Source organism: Coptis chinensis, chromosome 4, assembly GCF_015680905.1.
Source record: "Coptis chinensis isolate HL-2020 chromosome 4, ASM1568090v1, whole genome shotgun sequence".
In the NCBI taxonomy this organism is placed as follows: Eukaryota; Viridiplantae; Streptophyta; class Magnoliopsida; order Ranunculales; family Ranunculaceae; genus Coptis; species Coptis chinensis.
Window position 1 is genome coordinate 31,730,680 of NC_141459.1, and position 21,613 is coordinate 31,752,292.

A 21,613-nucleotide genomic window follows, 5' to 3' on the forward strand; every position below is an offset into this window, starting at 1 on the left:
TTGGCGACTATTTCTCGGATTTCTTTGGTTGAATTAAATTCTTCTAGGTCTAGCACTATTTTTTCACTTATTTTACATTGTTTTATAACTTTCAAGTTGCAATGTGGTTCTCGAAGTTGCAAAGAATAATAATTAGCCGATTAGGTTTATTATCGATTGTTTTTTAGACGTTTAGTATCTAACCTTTTCATGAGAACCCGCCTTTTGAATGCAAGTTTAATCATTTGTATATACTTGAACCATTGCAGGTTTTGCTGACAAAGGGACAAGGTTATTTATATAATAGTGTCTTCAATCCCAGAGGAAACCAAAGACTCTTATTCTCTCTAAGACCCGTCAAAGGTGATAATATTTAGTTCTACTTATCAATATGAATGCTGCTTAAGAGTACTCTCTTAAACTAGTGGTACTTTTGATATGTAGAAAAATGTTGGATTAATACAAATTGTGGTGTTCAAGTTTTTGTAGAACTTTTGTTATGCTTGATCATCTATTTACTCAAATTCGGTGAAATATGAAAGCTAGCTTCTATGATATGTGTGATTGTGTTAAAGAGCTGCAAAAGAACCCTATGAGTTGGTTAACTTAATTGATAACAATGAAGTGGGAAAAGAGGAAAAGAATTGAGGAAGTCTAACGATGATTACCAAACATACTTAATTTAAGAAATATATAGAGATGGCAGAAAAAATGAAAGCTATTTTTACTCAAGTTCTTTATTTCATTTGGACTCAATTGCATTTATGTTCGCAATGACATGGTATCTTGGCAAGTGAGCAATTGGTGACAGCATGTTTTAGGAGCTTTGAATTATCCCAACTTGCATGGAAGTAAAGATTGTTTCTCACATCTTAATTAACCATGGTGTTTCATTAGGAATTGATGTCACTCTGATAAGTTGTTTCATTGTTGTTGATGTCATTCTGACTATTTGTTGGTCGGAACCCCATAGTATTTGCTGATGTTTCTTGCTTTCTAGATATATCACCGTCTCTTTGTAAAAGAGCTCGCTTAAATAGTATGATGAGGATAACTTGCTCCATCTATAATTTATCTATGATTATTTTCAAAATGAGTTCCTTCAACGTTTTGTCAAAATTTTATGCTTTGAAAGCACATTTGTACTACCTCCAATGAGATTAATCATCAATGTCTACAAACTATGAAGAAAGCAAAATATCTGTCAAACAACTCAACAACTAGATTTTATGTCAATTCCATTCCATTAATGCCAAAATAATTTTCATTTTCATGGGAAATTGTCAAAAAAATTCTTATTTTCCTTCCTGATTCTTCGATTGGAAAAATCACAAAAATGGCAAATACCTAGGAACACAATTACATCTCAAATTTTTTGTGGGACAATTTTTTTTTTAAATGTAAATATGGCTTGAGTGGCGTAGCCACGGGCTAAATTCTAGTATGCAATAAAAGAGGTTGTTTAATTGTTTATGAATTTATGTAGGATTTCAGGGATTATCTCTACTCCTTTAAAGCAGTGCGGGCAAGCTAGTCGTTTGACCTGTCTATTAGCTTTTTGTTTTTTTTTTTAAAAAAAAAAAAAAAAAAAAAATCAATGGAGAGAGAGAGAGACGTGTATCTCTTCTATTGTTTTTTTGTTCTAACCTTTTCAATTTTTTTTGGAGACAGAAACATAATGGGCCCTACCACTAAAAATCATCAACAAAAACTACACGAATGTAATACTTGCAGTTTTTGTTTTGGAGATAAAAAACACGGTGGGCCTTGGGCCAAAATCATAAACACATGATTTTTGTAACGTGCATATTTGCTAGCAATTATTAATGACCTTTTGAAATATTAAACCAAACAGATGACTTTTGTTTTTCAATAACCAACCAAAAAGATGAATTTGTGACTTGTAATGAATAATGTATGGAAGACATGTATTTGAAATGGGAGCGAGAGATGAGAGAGGAAGAAATGTTCAACTTATGAAATATTTGAAAAGACCTAAAAAAAATTTGCCCCCACTTATTGTCCCTACTTTTCAAATATTTCAATTGTTAATCAATTTTAATAGGAGAGGAAGTCTCATTATAATAAGAGAATGATTCATGTTTAAATTAGAAGTGTTAGAATTTTTCTTATCAATAGAAAAAGGATTCTCGTTTTAATAGGAGTTGATGATGTAGAGTTTTAAGAGAGCTAGAAAAATACTTCTTGTAGGAGCTTTAATATTAATACTAGAAAGTAGACCCGTGCATACGCACGAGCTCTTTTAAAAATTTGCTCAACAATCATAACAAATTGTGATTTCTATTTTCATCGCTAACCTATTTTAATTTCTTAACAAATTGTTTCAATTAAGTCTTAAAAATACATTTTAATTTCTTAACAAATTGTTTTAATTATGTTTTAAAAACCCGTGTTTTTTAATTGGGGGAGGGATACCATTTTAATTTGGAAATAAAGAGTTTTTATGCTACTATTTGAGTTTTGGTTTTAAAAGGAAAGGAGATTCCTGTTTGAAGTTGGATTATAAAAGGAAAAAAGTTTCTCTTTTTAAGTTAACTATTAAGTTGATGACGTGGAATTTTAATAGAGCTTTAAAAATACCCCTTGTGGGAGCTTTAATATTAAGACTAGCTTGTAGGCCCGTGCATATGCACCGGCTCTTTTTAAAACATTTAGATTTTTTTTAGAAAATTGGGACTACCATTTTAGTCGCTAATCCGTTTTAATTTTCTAATAAATTATTTTAAATGAAGTTTTAATTAAATTTTAAAAACCAATTTTTTCAATTAGGAGAGAGATCCTGTTTTAATAGGAGAATAATTCCCATTTTAATTAGATATGTTAGATTTTCTCTTTTTAATATAGGAGGAATTCCCATTTTAATAAGAGAATGATTCTCGCTTTAATTAGAAGTGTTAGAATTTGTTTTAATAGGAGAGGAATTCCTGTTGTAAGAAAAAAGATTATCGTTTTTCAAATAGGAGATAAATTCCCGTTTTAATAGGAGATGACGTGAAATTTTTATAGAGCTCGAAAAATACCCTTTGTGAGAACTTTAATATTAAGACTAGCTTATAGGCCCGTGCATACGCACCGGCTCTTTTGAAAACATTTAGATTTTTTTTAGAAAATTGGGACTACCGTTTTAGTTACTAACCCTTTTAATTTTCTAACAAATTATTTTAAATTAAGTTTTAAAAACCCGTTTTTTCAATTGGGAGAGAGATTATGTTTTAATAGGAGAATAATTCCCGTTTTAATTAGATATGCTAGATTTTCCTTTTTCAATAGGAAAAGAATTCCCATTTTAATAGGCGAATGATTCCCACTTTAATTTGAAGTGCTAGAATTTGTTTTAATAGGAAAAGAATTCCCATTATAATAGGAGAGAAATTCCATTTGTAAAAAAAGATTCCCGTTTTTCAAATAGGAGAGAAATTCCAGTTTTAATAGGAGATGACGTGGAATTTTAATAGAGCTCGAAAAATAACCCATGTAGGAGCTTTAATATTAAGACTAGCTTGTAGGCCCGTGCATACGGACCGACTCTTTTGAAAATATTTATATTTTTTTTAGAAAATTGGAACTACCGTTTTAGTTGCTAACCTGTTTTAATTTTCTAACAAATTGTTTTAAATTAAATTTTAAAAACCTGTTTTTTCAATTGGGAGAGAGATTCTGTTTTAATAGGAGAATGATTTCCGTTTTAATTAGATACGCTAGATTTTCGCTTAATTTTCAATAGGGGAGGAATTCTCATTTTAATAGGAGAAGGATTCTCGCTTTAATTAAAAGTGTTAGAATTTGTTTTAATTGGAGAAGGATTCCCGCTTTAATTAAAAGTATTAGAAATCCTCGTTTTAATAGGAGATGACGTGCAATTTTAATAGAGCTCGAAAAATACCCCTTGTAGGAGTTTTAATATTAAGACTAGAAAGTAGACCCGTGCATAAGCACCGGCTCTTTTAAAAATTTGCTCAACAATCATAACAAATCGTGATTCTTGTTTTCCTCGTTAATCTATTTTAATTTCCTAACAAATTGTTTTAATCAAGTCTTAAAAACCTGTTTTAATTTCTTAACAAATTGTTTTAATTATGTTTTAAAAACCCGTGTTTTTTAATTGGGGGAGGAATACCATTTTAATTTGAAAATAAAGAGTTTTTATGCTACTATTTGAGTGTTGGTTTTGAAAGGAAAGGAGATTCATGTTTGAAGTTGGATTCTAAAAGGAAAAGAGTTTCCCGTTTTAAGTTAACTATTAAGTTGATGACTTGAAATTTTAATAGAGCTTGAAAAATATCTCTTGTGGGAGCTTTAATATTAAGACTAGAAAGTAGGCCCGTGCATACGCACTGATTTTTTTGAAAACATGTTCAACAATCATAACTATATACATATAGAAATTTTCTAACAAATCGTGATTCCCGTTTTAGTCGCTAACCTATTGTAATTTCATAACAAATCATTTTAATTAAATTTTAAAAACCCGTTTTAATTTTCTAACAAATTGTTTTAATTAAGTATTATAAACCCATTTTTTAACCCCGTTTTAATAGTTGACTTAATTTAGAAATATGATTTCCGTTTTAATAGGAGAATGATTTTCATTTTAATTAGATATACTATATTTTTCCTTTTCAATAGGGAAGGAATTCCCATTTTAATTAGAAGTGTTAGAATTTCTTTTTTCTAATAGAGGAGGAATTTATGTTTTAATAAGAAATTGATTCCCATTTTAATTAGAAGTGTCTAATAAATAGAAAAGAAATTCCCGTTTTAATAGGAGATGATGTAGAATTTTAATAGAGCTCAAAAAATACCTTTTGTGGGAGCTTTAATATTAAGACTAGCTTGCAACCCCGTGCATACGCACAGACTCTTTTGAAAATATTTATATTTTTTTTAGAAAATTGGGACTACCGTTTTAGTCGCTAACCCGTTTTAATTTTATAACAAATTGTTTTAAATTAAGTTTTAAAAACCCGTTTTTTCAATTGGGAGAGAGATTCAATTTTAATAGGAGAATGATTCCCGCTTTAATTAGATACGCTAGATTTTCGTTTAATTTTCAATAAGGGAGAAATTTTCATTTTAATAGAAGGATTCTCACTTTAATTAAAAGTGTTAGAATTTGTTTTAATAGGAGAAGAATTCTGGTTATAATAGAAGAGAAATTCCTGTTTTTCAAATAGGAGATAAATTCTCGTTTTAATAGGAGATGACCTGGAATTTTAATAGAGCTCAAAAAATATTCTTTGTGGGAGCTTTAATATTAAGATTTAAGACTAGCTTGTAGACATATGCATACGCACCGGCATTTTTGAAAATATTTAGATTTTTTTTAAAAAAATGGGACTACTGTTTTAGTCGCTAACTCGTTTTAATTTTATAACAATTTGTTTTTAAATAAGTTTTAATTAAGTTTTAAAAACTTATTTTTTCAATTGAGAGAGAGATTTTGTTTTAATAAGAGAAAGATTCCCGCTTTAATTAGAAGTGCTAGAATTTGTTTTAATAGGAAAATAATTCCCGTTATAATAGGAGAGGAATTCCCATTGTAAAAAAGGATTTTCGTTTTTCAAATAGGAGAGAAATTTTTGTTTTAATAAGAGATGACATGGAATTTTAATAGAGCTCGAAAAATACCCTTGTGGGAGCTTTAATATTAAGACTAGCTTGTAGGCCCGTGCATACGCACCGGCTTTTTTGAAAACATTTAAATTTTTTTTAGAAAATTGGGACTACCGTTTTAGTCGCTAACCTATTTTAATTTTCTAACAAATTGTTTTTAATGAAGTTTTAAAAACCCATTTTTTCAATTGGGAGAAAGATTATGTTTTAATAGGAGAAGGATTCCCGAGAGAAATTTCGGTTGTAAAAAAAGATTTCCGTTTTCAAATAGGAGAATTTTTTTTGTTTTAATAGGAGATGACGTGGAAGTTTAATAGAGCTCGAAAAATACCTTTGTGGGAGCTTTAATATTAAGACTAGTTTGTAGGCCCGTACATACGCACCGGCTCTTTGAAAACATGTAGATTTTTTTTAGAAAATTGGGACTACCGTTTTAGTCGCTAACCCATTTTAATTTTCTAACAAATTATTTTTAATTAAGTTTTAAAAACCCATTTTTTCAATTGGGAGAGACATCCTATTTTAATTGGGGAAGGATTCCCACTTTAATTAAAAGTGCTAGAATTTGTTTTAATAGGAGAATAATTCCCGTTATAATATGAGATGAATTCTCATTGTAAAAAGGATTTCCGTTTTCAAATATGAGAGAAATTTATGTTTTAATAGGAGATGACGTGAAATTTTAATAGAGCTTAAAAACTTTGTGGGAGCTTTAATATTAAGATGTAGATATAGATATAGATATATCAGGTAGGCTAGCTCGACATCAACATTTCAGATAGCATCTAAACGGCAAAAACTCGTCCATTGGATCAAAATCAGATCAAGATCAAGATGGAAATGCGATCTTTCAGAATTTGGGTGAAACAGCGATATTTCAGAATTTGGGTGCTTTCGAAATTCTTCTACGAAGGGTTTGGGTTTTGAATTTCTAAACAGCAAAATCAAACCCAAAATCATCGACAACGAAATCATCAACAACAAAATCAAACTGAATATATTGATTGATTGATTGATATAGATACCACCAAGTAAGGATGTGAGCTTCCTTCATGCCTAAATCTCCAAAAGTAGGCTGTCACACCCCAAATTTCCAGACAATATTTAAAACAATTATATTTAATTATCTGGAAACCCAAGGTGAAACAAAACCCAAAACCCTGTTATCAAACACGATATATACAAAACTGAAATCAAAAGAAAACTAAAAAGAACAATCCTTAAATCACATTATTAAACTACAAAGAAACTAACAAACTCTATTACATCTGTCTTAAAACAAAACCGTACCCTTAAGAAAATCTTAAACCAGAAGACTCCAAGAGCAACTCCAAATCACATGTCCTTATCCACTGCACTCCACCATCTATGTTCCCAAGAACACACCCACGTTGCAAAACAAAGCAAACATGGGTCAGCAAATTGAATTTGCTAGTATGAGTAGACTAACCACAAAATATATATAATAATCTTTCAAATTAATAAATATAACATTACCAACCATTTCAACTTGGAAGACAATATAGTTCCGTTTTCTAAAACGGCGTGTAGTTTCTTCCCAAGTAAGATTTCACCCCCAATATACAAATTCGAAGAATCTCATATAACAGCACTCATCATTCCCACTTTTCAAAATAACTCACAACATAAATACCACTTACATTCCATTTATTAAATGCACATATGATAACCTAATTAAATATGAGTTTGGTTACTTTGGTATACCTTACCTTTAAGCCAACACGTCGTCTTAGGGTAGGATATTTACGTCCCTGCAGAAAAGATTAATAGATCCTACCCTCCTGCAAAACAGAGTTAGACATCACAATAAAATGATTTATCTCAGCCAGTCAAATTTTCATTCATAACCAAACCTCATTTAAGACATTTAAGTCTAATTGATATAACCTGGTTCGTCCCGCATATTCGGGGAATACCACTTATCATAATACCTATATCAAGGGTAGTCATTTATATGACATCATTACGTCATAAAGTTTCTGCGTGCATAACCATTGATCTCAGACTATCACAAGTCATTAATATTTTCGTAATAACATATCAAGTTATAGTCATTTCGCAGTCACATAGAAATCACAATCATTTACTAATATTATTCACAATCACACTTCACATCCATAACATCACACAATTCATATACTTTCACTTAAAAACCACTCGTCTATTTATGAGAACGGGGAAATATCACACCCAAGGAATACATTCATCCCTTGTGAGTATCAACTCATACAAACCACGTATATATTTCTCATAAGAAATCATATACATCACATGAAATAACTCCATCACACGTAAAAATCAATATTTTACTTTACTTATTAATTATCTCGTTGACTTATTTATTAAAAGACACAGCCCAACCTTTAATTCCTACTCCACGATTTGCACTACACACATTTGCCAAACCACACATATCCGTGTGGCTCACTCACACCGAGTACCACTACAAGACATATGTCCCAAGCGGGATATCACCTCCAGGAAACATACTTTCATCTTGTAAACTCGTAACTTGTGAGTCACAGCCATCTCTGGGCTTCCATAAACATAATCACAAAGCCTTCTTTGGGCATAACAAATTATCAGGTCATTCATGGCACATTCAATGAATACCTTAGGTCATTCCCGCCACATTCAAGGAATACCCATCATAACACTAACGGGCCATTCATGGCACATTTAATGAATGCCCTGAGTCATTCCCACCACATTCAAGGAATACCCAAACCTACATTCCCGTACATTCAAGGAATACAACCAACCCGCAAGGCGAATACCTTAGTTCCTCTCTAGGGCAGTCCAAACTATTAGGTCATTTATGTCATATTCAATGAATACCCATCTATCACATGACATCACAAGTCATAATATCTCATTACCAAATCCTGAGGCGTAGAGAGTTCTAAAGATGTGGGTGACACATTAAAACATTATTACCACTTATAATTATACTAGCATTACTCATGTCAAAACAGACCACACATGCAGAGAGTCATTTTCGCGCGTCAAGGCAAATCAAGCACTTAAATATCATTGAATGTAAACAGACTTATAATCAAACAAATACAATTTACATAACCACACTCATATACACAATATCGTAAACAAATAGTTCATTAGCCCAAATTCAAGTCCACACACACTAATGTCCAAAATAGATCCACATATACTAAAGTCTATATTCATATACAACTTCTATCTCACACATCTATATTTATGTAGTCTCAAAACAATAGTAATTTCTAACACAATCACATAGTTATCACACAAACTAATATATATATTATAGATATAGTGGCTGCACTTTTGTTCAAAGCTGCCTACGTATCCAAATCTTTCAGGATTGGAATCAAGCCTTCGTAGTTCTTAACCAATTATCCAAATATTTTAATAATCACGATAAAAGAAAACATATAGATATCTTCTCATTCCACACCAATATTTCCACAAGAGTAAGAATATATCGAAAGTATAATAACCACTGACCATCTAATGCCATCATGTAACCACCCAACTATATCCATTTTAAACTGCAGCTAATTCTAACGACCTTGTTAATCCGTGCCTTGCCAGACAACCCACATACCTAAATATTGTCATTCATGGCACATTCAATGAATACCCGGGTCATTCATGACACATTCAATGAATACCCATTTATAACGCTAACGGGCCATTTATAACACATTCAATAAATGCCCACCTAGCATATGACATCATCAGTCATAAAACTCATTTCTAAAACTTGAGGCGTGGAGAGTTCTAAAAGGGTGCGATAAATTTGTTTACGCATTATTGAACTTTATTGCATATATTATTTCAGAGAATGAAGGAGTATCTTGTTTCTTGTATTTTTGGTTTACGCGTTATTAATTAGATTGATGTCTAAGTGTCATGTATATCATAAAAGACTGAAATTCACATAGTAGTTAATACACGTACACACGTATATATAGAAAGGTTTTAGCCTAAAGCCAAGCATGCTAATATCCCTAGACCTATCCTAATAGACCAAATCATAACCCAAGTTAAAAGTCAACTCTGGTCAACAGTCAAAGTCAACTCTGGTCCTAAAGTCAATCTAACTCAAAAGCCCAAAGACTAAGGCCCAAAGTCTAAAACTTAAGTCCAAAATGAAATTCCAAAAATTTTAAACACTCAAGCCCACCCACAAAATTTGGGGTGTGACATTTTGGTATCGGAGCTTAAGTTAGCCTAGATTTGGAAGGTCTAGGTGATCCTCGGAATGTGGTGATTGGGTGTGTGTGAGTTTAAGATATTTAGAGTACTAATAGAAGTTCGTTTTGTTTTAGGGTGATGGCTGGAGATGACACTAGTACTGGAAGTAATACCATATCTGTTGATTTAGGAGCAATATTAACTCAGTTGGTGCAAACCATTCAGAGTGGTCAACATGCTAATCTAGGTGATCCTTTTGCTAGGAGAAACAAGGATTTTGTAACTTTAGGAGGCCAGAAGTTCAAGAGAGAGAAAGGGGCCATTGATGCTGAGAAATGGGTTACTATGTGTGAGTTCGTGTTTGCTAAGATGCAACTCATTGAGGTGCAGAAGCAGGAGTTGGCTTCTCACCAGTTGGAGGGGTCAACTTTATTTTGGTGGAGGTTTATCAAGGATAATGTGGATATAGGAACTATGACTTGGGAGGATTTTCAGGTAAGATTTGAGGGAAGGTTTGTTCCTAATGCTGTTAAGGAGCAATTAACTGAGAAATTCTTTAATCTGACCCAAGGAGGGAAAATTGTTTCGAAGTACGTGACTAAGTTCAATGAACTATTGAGGTATGCTCCTTATCTAGTGGATACCCAAGTAAAGAAGAACTAGAAGTTCATCCGTGGACTAGAGCCATATCTATCGAGTTATTTGATATCCTTTGATTCAGAAACTTTCGATCATGTGTTAGATTTGCCATTAAAATATGAACAGTTGGATAATGAACCCAACGATGAGAGGTTTAAAGAGAATGCCCCAAAACAAGTCAGCTTACACCTTATTTCTAGTCAACCATGTCAAGGGCAGAAAAAAAGTCGGCATCGCCCATACAATAGGCAAACAAGTAAGCATGTGAATAAGGACGTTAGTACTTCGCTAAAGAAATTTAATGGTAATTGTTTGAACTGCGGGGAAGTTGGGCATACTATTCGAAGATGTTCTAAACCGAATGAACTAGTAAGCAAATGTTATAAATGTGGACAGTTGGGACACTATGTTAAGAACTGCACTGGTTAATGTTAGGTATGTTTGAATTTGTTGTTTACTAGTTGCTCCATTGGTACTTAGCATGTAAGAATTTATCGGATGATTAAGAAAATAAAATGCTGGTTGTTTTAACGGTTAGTTTCTTATGAAATTTATAATCGAAATTGTTCAGCATGTTATAATGTTGTTTTCCTAACGGAGTTTTCTATTTTAAGTAAGTATTGGCTAAAGAAGAAATTGTTATTTTAAAATTTCATATTTAAGTAAATTGGAATAAAGAAGCCCTTTGGTAAAGGTTGGATTTGGAATGTTGATATTGTCCAAGTTATGTATATCATTGGTGTGTGATCCAATATACATAACATCTCTCTGTATGCATCGTTGGAGTTTTATCCAGTGTATACATGTACACCGTTGGAGTGTGATCCAGTGTGCATACCACACATCATTGGTGTCTGATCCTATATGATGGTAGAGAGCTTGTATGCATCGTTGGTGTGTGAACCAATGTATATTTGCATATCGTTGGTGTGTGAGCCAGTGTGCATGCCTCACATTGTAGGTATTTGATCCTATGTGATGGTGGACATAGTATAGGTCGTTGATGATATGAATCCGCCTATACATTTTATATATTCAATTTCGAACATGTGGTGTTCGTGAGACACTAAGAGAAATGTTGATATATTTGTAAATACTAAGATGGTGGATGAAACATATGAGTTTTTAAACGAATAGTTTTGACAGGGAAGATCGTTGAAAAGGAAATTATTTTATGTATATGTATTGTTAAACGGCTTAAATTAGTTGAAAAATACTAAGAGTGGAACTAACTGCCTCGGTGTGAGAGAAACTACCTTGCCTTCTTAGTATGATTTAACTCAAAGAATATGAGTTTTGCTAAATTGAGAAATAATTAATTTACTTAAGTGTTGGCAATTGAAGAAACTAATTACGTTTATTCTTTTGAGATGTGTATGCTAGCGTATACACATATTTCTTGGGTTCTATACGTATATAAACACACTTTCAAAGTATGTGATTTGCATATTAGTATGCATATCTATATGATATTGTATATGTGTATTCCTTTTAAGGTGTGTATACACGTATGTCTCATTTCTGATATTGGGTTACTATGATCATTGGGTGCAAGATGTAAATGATGTGTTTATTTTAATCTCCCTGCTGACATGTTCTACATTATTACTTAAAGTTTAGTTGTTCGAATATAATATGTTAACTTTATACTCTATAAAGATTTATTGTTTGACGTATTGTTTGTTTGGTTAATCTACACTCTACCTTGAATCTCGGGACGAGATCCTTTTAAGGTGTGTATATTATAACACCCCGTGTTTTCTATTACCATAATAATAATAATAATAATAATAATAATAATAATAATAATAATAATAATAATAATAATAGGTAAAACAAAATATGATAGATATTAGTAAGGATAGGAAACCCCGTAGGGTTAAGAAGATAAACTTTCCTTCCTTGTTTTGAGGGGGTTGGAAAACAAAAAAAAAGGGAGTTCACACGGAGTTTAAAAAAAAAAAAAACACACACACACACATAGAGTTTGATACAAAGAAAAAAAAAGAAAAGAGTTTTACTGAGAGGAAAAAGGAAGGTTTTTTTTTTTGCTAGAGATACTGAAGCAATCCTGTTAAGCATTCTTTGAAACCTCCAAACACGGTTTGTTAATTTCTATAGTCTTAAATAGTCTTAATCTCTACAGTCTATACCTTTTAGAATATTGCAAACCAAACACAGTTTGTTATTGTGGTAAACTGAAAAGCTTGGACTCCTCTTTCATGCAATGCTAGAAAAAAAAATATGAGTGCTGAAGGTCGGGGTAAGTATGGTTAAGAGGGCTCATCAAGTTAAGTAGTTCAGGTGTTCAACAACTACTCCAAATACCAAATCATAAATTTAAAGGTTGGTTCTAGTTTTGAGCATTTAAATATTTGGTTATATAGGGTCATAATGTTCGAATTATATGGCTCTTAGAACGTAATTACAAGGGGTTGTTATTTTTTTGTAGCATCTCTAGAAATACTGTACATAAACTTAGAGTCTTAGAGGTAATGTAAAACCAAGTGGAGAAGCTGTCAGAGAAACAAGGTTATATTTCTAGAACTTACAAGTAAGATAAACTAATAAAATTTCTTAAGGTGCAACCTGAATGCACAAAGTTACCCTTTGTGTATATATATATATGTCATGATAACTATGGCTTTAACTAGTGTTGATAACAATTCGAACTATTTGTCTAAGCTAAGAGTTATATACTGCCGAAAGATGTTTATGCGAAATAAATTGAATTTCACAGGTTAGTATATTGTAGTTTGGTTTGGTTTGGTTGAATTGGTAATTGGGTGATGTCGGGGAATGGGTACATGTTTGGTTGTTGTTTGAGTGGTGTTGAAGCTTTGAAGGGTCATTAATGGCGTCAAAAGCGATTTTGGAGTAGTGAGGGATTCAAGTTTTGATTATATTAATAGGTTGGGTTTTTGAGGGGGAACAAAAATGAACCGTTTCATGGTGTTTGGTGGTCATGTTGTGGTCGTTGATCGGTGGAGGTGGTGCACTTGGTGAGGAAGAAGAAGAACGATTCTGTTATTTTAGTTTGCCTTGGGCTTGGGCCGAAATCATATTTGTGGGCTTTAATGTTTTATTTTAGATTTCACATATGGGCTTAAGTTTAATGAGAATGGGCTTGTGAAAGGCTAAAGACTTTGGGCATTAGTCTTTGGGTTTTTGGTTGGATGAGTTTAGGATTGGTTGACTGCTGTTGACTTGGCAGGTTGACTTTGACTGTTTGACCAAGTGACCTTTGACTTGGATAAGATTAGGTCCATTAGGATAGGTCTAGGGCTATTAGTGTGTTAGGCTTTAGGCTAAGACTATATTTTTACATAAACGGTACGTGTATTAATTAAAATGTGAAAGTACATTCTTACTATAATTATTTTATGATATATGACGCTATGACACTTAGACATCAGGAAAATTAATTACACATGTCACCCATATCTTTATAACTCTCCACGTCTCCTGGTTAAAATAAAAAGAAATGTTTATTTATGACTAGTGAAGTCACGTAGGAAACCGCCCTATAGAGGAACTAAGGTATTCGCCTTGCAGGTTGGTTCTATTTCTCGAGTGTACGAGAATATAGGTTTGGATTCTTTGAATGTACGAGAATGACCTGTTAGTTTTATGCACATAAGAGGCTTGGTTTTATAAGCATTAAAAGTCCATAGATGGTTGTAACTCACAAGTACGAGTTTACAATAGGGATATATGATATTTATGCAAGACAAATAAGTGTAAGAGCTACGTAAGGCTTGATTCCAATCTTAAAAGATTTGGATACGTATGTCATATGAATGACTAACCTTGATATATGTATTATGATAAGTGGTATTCGCCGAATATGCGGGACGAACCAGGTTATATCAATTAAACTTAAATGTCTTAAATGAGGTTTGGTTATGAATGGAAATTTGACTGGCTGAGATAAATCATTTTATTGTGATGTCTAACTTTGTTTTGCAAGAGGGTAGGATCTATTAATCTTTTCTGCAGGGACGTAAATATCCTACCCTAAGACGACGTGTTGGCTTAAAGGTAAGGTATACCAAACTCATATTTAATTAGGTTATCATACACTACAAGAATATCGAGTATTCGCCACGGTCATGAGCTGTGGCAAAAGACCTTTAGCCACGGCTTATAGCTGTTGCAGGACCGTAGCCAATGCGCCTGTGGCTAATCTTTGGCCACGGCTAAAGACTGTGGGTATAGCTTCATTTTTTGGCATGGATATAAACCATTACAAGGGCCGTGGTCAATGTCTCCTTTTGCCACAGCACTAAACCGTAGCCATTCCTCACATGACCCGTGCCCAATGTCTTTTGTAGACTGGGATCTATAATTTGGCAACAGGTTTAGGCCATGGCAAATGTCTTTTGTGGAGTGTATCTAAAATTTCGCCACAGTTTATGGCCGTGGCAAATGTCTTTTGTTGGATAAAAAAATTTGATTCTAGCACCATACAAAATTCATACAATTCGCATCACCTGCCGTTCATACAAAATTCTATCATTCCAATCAAACCCACAAGAATCTTAATTATCCACAATTCAATATTTCATACTCAATATGTACTTGGCATAAGGTTTTTTTTACAACATAGATCCCATTAGGCATCCTAACTTACATAAAAGAACAAATATAACACTCTTTAAAATTTTAAACACTATTTAGAATGACTCTTAAGAAAAATGAAAACATCATCGTATATAGTGCCTAAACTCGACAGACGATATTCCTCATTTGTACCTCTTCATGATCCCGCTTTTAGAGTAGGCTTTGAAGATATTTCTACAATATTTAAAAGCAATCATTAGAAATGAAAATCATCTAATATAACAAATATCAAATGAAGGAGAAAGTACTAACCATTACATATGGAATGTTGTTCTTATTAATCCCCGCCAAAGTCTACATCGTCAGAATAGTATTCTTTTAAATGCCTAAAGGTCTACACACAATAGTATACATTTATCCCATATAATCATGTAAAGGAACTCACCACGATATAGAATTCGCTCCAAGGATTTCTGAACCTCCAATTGCTGAAAGAAAGTAACATCGTACAAAGTCCCTAGGGCAATCAACAACAATCGAACAAACTAGCCAAACCAAACATCACATAACACCGCGGGTGTCAATCATCTCATCTTGAACAAAATGTGAAAATAAGTTACGTGAACGTTAAACGACAGAGCACTTGGCGGAGCATGCTGATCTCCTCGGTTGAAGTCCATCACCACAAAACCTCAAGTTTTCATCTTTCACTTATAGTTGTTGTTTTTCTTAAGATGGTGTGGGAACAGCAAAGGCAAATCATCCGTGACCATTGCGATCCACACTACTAGTCCCATTGGTTCATTGTGAAATTGCTCATGCAGCAATCTACACAGTTGGAGAGGCTCGTATGGACCTTTAACACAGAAGTCGGCCCTACGGGAAAGAGGTTCGTGGGGTATGGTGATGTACTTGGTAAGTTTGATCTTTGGTAGCTAAACGATCCGGTGAAGTCTCCCCAAAACTTGTAGCACCACCGGCATTATGTTTGTCCCCCGCCAAAATATGTGAAATATGTCATAAAACTAATAATATATTTCTTTTGTTGTTCGCCTTCATTAATCAAGACTCTTTGATGACACAGTCCCCACATAAGTAGTGTGATGGGGATAATAATTGTATAACAAGATGAACCCACAAATTCTCGTGAAGAAGTTACCCTAAAGTATTTCAAAAGATGTTTGAATGTCCAAACCCGTTCTTTTTCAAAAAAGAGAGTGCCGCAACCCATCAAGAGCATTTTCCTTTGCTTCTAATAATCGATTAACTTCCTCAATGCTCTCTCAAGTCTGAAATGAGAATTTAATTGTTGGAAATCGAGAACTACGAAGGTGAATGTGAAGATGTAAAACAGTTGAACTATTGCTAAGGACCCTTTATAACTTTAGCAAAAGAGACAAACAAACAAAATTTCTCCTAGTAACTAATCAGCTTCCTATCCGCATATTTATGCCCAAAAACACAATACCGTTCAAGGAAAATGGCACACTCCACTATCCATATACAACGTTCAAATTTGAGTATCTAATTTTGGGTTTTCTACAAATGATTGGTGGAGGTGTAAGAGTCCAATTTAATAGGGCTGCGTACATTCACAATGATGCAGCCCACCCATAAAAAAATTATTGTAATCTTGTGATCATTACTTTAAATACATAAAGCTCACTTAGCCGAAAAAAGGTTTTAATATAAGTAAGATATACATGTATATAATTATTGTGTATACCGGAAAGAGGTCAAGATGGTTCCTCTTCTATCCTGTCTATAATGACATACAAAAGCACTAACTACCAAAAAAAAACGAAAAAAAAATCCAAGAAGACATCTAGATTCAAAATTGCAGGTCCTCAAAAGAGTAGAGGACTCACCTTCAAAAAATAAACTGGGCCGGTATGTGTTCAATTTTTCTCCTTATGTTCTCAGAATTCTCGGTGATCCTTCAAATAGATCGGACAAATGGTTCTCTATGTCCCCTCTTGTAATTTTTATGTATTTACCAAAGATGTCGTCCACTCTCGAGATGGCTCCTGAACCTCCCCATAAATGAGCGGTAAGCTGGAATGACTCTCTCCGATATAGAGATCCGAAGTTCATCACGTAATTGAGGATCGGAACTTTCCAAGTTGATTGGACCTTATATATATCTTCAAAGGCGGCATTGAAGTTCTTAAACCTTTCCTTAAGGATAACCTTAGATATGTTACTAAAGCTCCCACTACCAGCAATTCCTTCATCTTTCAAATAAGACGTAACTTTGCTCCAAGAGGCTCTCGATAACATGTAGAGTAATCGACGATATCTGGCGGGCGCCTTCCGCATCTAATCGATCGGATTCCAAGGGGTGCAAAAGTGCTTAAGAGTGGGACCGATCGGATCAGATTGGCAAAGGGTCCCAACTCTTTTATCTGCAATTATCTTTCGACACCGTGAGTCCGGGATGAAGATCATTGTTAATGCAATATGAGTGAAGTTTCAAGTCTGTACTTTATATAGCTCTATTAGTTATTATTACTACCAAAACAAGCACCCGAAGTTTTCATAGAATGAGACCGATGTAACAGAGTGACTATAAAGTAAATAAATTAGAGCTTCTATCATTTTTCCATGGTACTCACCAAGGGCTTGGGCAAAGATTAATCCGTTTCTTAGGGTCCCATGTTAGCATCTTCTTTACAAGATCCTTCAGAAGCGTCCGATATAGAAGGCCAAGGTGCACTTCGATGTCAATCTTACCTTCTAAGATGGCTTCAAATATCCCCTTTTCTCGTCTCGTGTTCAGTTCATTCATTTAAGTGTCTGAGTAAAACAGATCAGAATATTGTTGTGAGCATTGATTTCAACAACCGAGACATGAGACTAACTAAACTGAAGTAGTGCTTGGTTCAAGCAAAAACACTGCTCAAGAGAACATATAAAATTACCCCGGCACTCCATACATCTATATCCTTCCCATAGCTCCGACCCAATACCTCAGGTGCCACATAATAAGCACTTCCTACAATGTCACGATAAACTTTGCCTGGACAATCATTTTGAAACGAACAGTCGGCATAAAAAGATATGTACATCAATTATCTCATTCAACATATCATAAGTTATTCTAGACTTTGCAATGCCAAACACAGCTTGATAGAAACTAACCTTCTTCAATGAACACTGAGACTCCAAAATCGGTGGCCTTAAGAGGAGAATCCTCACCCCGGTTCACTAGTAAGAAATTTTCAGGCTTCAAGTCCCTGGGCATCACTCCCATAACTTTTCAATAAATTTTCAGGCTTCAATGAACACTAAGGCAGGATGGTTGAGAGGTCCATACAGAGTTCTTCACAACAATACTCCTTTTGACCAGAACTTGCACCGAATCGGAACATCGTGGTCATTAGTGCTCGTTGTACTTGGTTCTATCACTCGCGTGTATATCCGAAGTATCACAAAACAATAAGGTAAGCAAATCCATCTGAAAATGTTATGGTCGAGAGCCCCGAGACGATAGTATACTTGAGATACTTGCCACGTCCATTGATATATGCTCGCATAAGTCGTAAGTATTGATATTGGGTAACATTTAGGTGGTTCATTTCCTTCAATCGCCTTCAATTCCTACATAGAGAGTTGTTACTTGTTAGTGTAAACCAAACTTTATGCCGCAAACGACGAAGAATAATAAGTTGAGAAATCAGTTTATATATAGTGATTGTCTTAGAAAACACATATTTATATTTAACTTTAAAAATCTAAAACACAACACCTGCAAATATTCTGCTAAGAACATCAGAATTTGCAGACATTGCATCTATAACACTGCATATCTTTTCCACTAGGGTGTCCTCCGGTGAATCGTACTGTGCAGCATCTTGATATTTCCTTTGAAGATAATCTTTCAACTCTTTGGATGACTTCAAAAGGCTAGGAAGAAAAGAAATAAAATCAGCAAATTGAAAGCAATTATCATAGGAAGTAGAATAGATACAAAAAAATGAGAACAGTATTTGATGCATAATACTTGTGTAATTTATAAGATTACCTGCAAGATTTGAACTTCTGGCTAAGTTCCTTCAAACCGTTGTCGCTGGATCCAATACCATCAATCAAGTCCCAGCTTCTCTTTATGGTCTCATAACAGTTAACGCTTGTTTCCTACATGGTATTACATACAAGGAATTGGTTGAGGTTCAAAATTTAATTGACCTTGGTATCACCCAGGTAGAATAAAACAGGAGCAGAAGATGCCCAAGCACCCAAAGCAATGTGGGGGTATTTCAAACGGAACCAAGAAGCAAGCACTAAAATTTCAAAAGAAATGGTAAGTTAAAAAAACCATATAAGCTCATAAGATAATCATTCAAGTCAAATACGTCATATGATAAAAATCAACCATTTAACAAAATTCTTCAAGTAGTCAAATATGTCATGACAACACATTCATCTAACCTTGAAGAGTAATCCATTCAGATCTTAATAAAAGAGAACCCACTTCATCCACCAAGATCATGCCTAAGACAAGAATGAAACTTGTCATATTAGAGGCAACAACGGGAAAAATACCATATAAAAATGGAGCCTAAGACTAGTATGAATCTAAACATCATCAATCAACACAACAAGGTTAATACATTATTAACAGGGAAAAATAACTTCTAACAACAAAAAAGAAAATCCGAATCGTTTCTATGAAAGGCAACGCATACCAAACAAATAGAAGACCACTAGAGTAAAGAAGCAAATGGACATCACCATGGCCATGAGGTTTAGTCTATCAAAAGTAGATAACAAGAAAACAAAATAGTAGGATTAAAGAAGATTATTGAATATATCCCAAAGCAATTGTAGAGGTCCGGGTCGAGCTCTCCCTCGATCCTAGCTGTTCCCATGGCTTATGCTGGACTCACTTTCGTTATTGCCTTTGTCAAGACCCTCTGATAGTCAAATTCACCAAAGGCTAAGAGACACAAACTGGTAAACAAAAATGCTTTCTTATGCAAATCCATAGATGACTTACTCCTCAAAGGATGAAATCAAGTTCAGAATCAAGCTCTACTGGAACTTGTGCAGCAGATAGGATTTGGCATGGAGGAAATTTTGTGCAAGTACATTCGCTATGCAATGAATGAAAAACCCTTCAACCTAGGCATGTTGGCAGACTTGATCCAACTCAGAAAAGCTTCTATGCTGAATGGTGCCCAGGTTGCTAAAATTCTAAACGAGATATCAAGACGAATTGTAAGGGACAAAGGTCCAGTTGTCATGGATATTTCAGGATACTCAGAGAAGGGTTTTAAGAGAAAACTTGCTGTGCAGGCACTCTTTGGGAAAATATTTTATCTATCTAAGCTGCCAGAATTCTGTTCAAGGGAGAGCTCCTTAATCATCAAAGAGATATTTGGAGTTACAGACGAGGATGCAGTTACTCTTTTGTTGCTTCTCAAGAATGATGTGTCCCATGGTTAGAGTTATGGCGTGAGTCGATCGGAGTGGGATTGTATCCCCATCAAGCAATTTTTATGAAGTTGTCGGAAATTACTAATCTTTAGTACTTTGGAGATTTTAAGAGAGAGAGAGAGACTCGGTCAGTTATATATTCGCCCTTTTCATATGAAGGAACTTGTGAACTTTTCTCAATTACATTTTGTAATGTTAATTGGTGTTAAAAAAACAAACTTCTCTTACAAAAATTAAAATCAAAGAACCCTAAATTAGCAACTAACATCAAAATAAGTAAAAAAAAAAAAACAGATATAAAAGTGCAATCCAACCTGGTCCTCGTGACTCTAGCGTGAAAGAGAGAGTGTGTGAGGGGGAAAAATTGATGCTTTTCATCCATCTTCAACCTGGGTGAGAGACAGAGAGAGGGGGAGGAGGAAAGTTCTGTTAGATGAGAGAAGTGAATAAAATAGAAGTACTATTTATAGAGGAGAGAGAGAAGGAAGCCAAATCTTGTTGTTGCTTTTTAATATCGAAGTTTTCTTTTGAACAACTCGAAGTCTTCTTCTTCGATTTTTTGATAGTTGTTTCATGGTTTCTCTTTATTTTCATGAGGGTTTCATGAGATCTTAACGGACATCAAAATCCAAGTCTGATCCAACGGTGGATAAAACAAATGGACACAGCCGTGGCCAAAATGGGAACTAAAACTCAACTACCCAAACAATACCCCACGGCCACTTAAAAACTTGGCCACGGCTATAGGCCGTTGGACCCTGGCAACAGCTGATGACTGTGGCTAAAACAAGGTTGTACATGTGGCAAAAGCTCAATTTTCTTGTAGTGATATGTGCATTTAATAAATGGAATGTAAGTGGTATTTATGTTGTGAGTTATTTTAAAAAGTGGAAATGATGAGTACTGTTATATGAGATTCTTGAAATTTGTATATTGGGGGTGAAATCTTACTTGGGAAGAAACTACACGCCGTTTTAGAAAACGGAACTATATTGTCTTCCAAGTTGAAATGGTTGGTAATGTTATATTTATTAATTTGAAAGATTATTATATATATTTTGTGGTTAGTTTACTCATACCAGCAAATTCAATTTGCTGACCCATGTTTGCTTTGTTTTGTAACGTGGGTGCGTTCTTGGGAACATAGATGGTGGAGTGC

General features: G+C 34.1%; 1 protein-coding gene and 1 pseudogene across 1 annotated transcript; one reads left to right on the forward strand and one right to left on the reverse strand.

Annotated features, from left to right (window-relative positions):
• Positions 1 to 18,749: 18,749 nt before the first annotated feature.
• On the reverse strand, positions 18,750 to 19,534 carry LOC147503204 (uncharacterized). Its single transcript, XM_086604736.1, has 4 exons — positions 19,447 to 19,534; positions 19,204 to 19,298; positions 19,040 to 19,152; positions 18,750 to 18,921 (listed from the first exon to the last, which is right to left on the reverse strand). The coding sequence occupies exons 1-4, from the start codon at positions 19,532 to 19,534 to the stop codon at positions 18,750 to 18,752; spliced, it is 468 nt and encodes a 155-aa protein (XP_086460862.1).
• Positions 19,535 to 19,569: 35 nt separating this feature from the next.
• On the forward strand, positions 19,570 to 20,463 carry LOC147503205 (uncharacterized; annotated as a pseudogene).
• Positions 20,464 to 21,613: the final 1,150 nt, after the last annotated feature.

Bases quoted from the DNA above. Each gene is read 5' to 3' on its own strand.
- LOC147503204 (XM_086604736.1), bottom strand. From the start codon at position 19,534: ATGACAAGTTTCATTCTTGTCTTAGGCATGATCTTGGTGGATGAAGTG. The intron at 19,299-19,446 runs GTTAGATGAATG...TTGAAATTTTAG, and splicing joins TGAATGGATTACTCTTCAAG to TGCTTGCTTCTTGGTTCCGT. The intron at 18,922-19,039 runs GTAATCTTATAA...TTTTCTTCCTAG, and splicing joins CAGAAGTTCAAATCTTGCAG to CCTTTTGAAGTCATCCAAAG.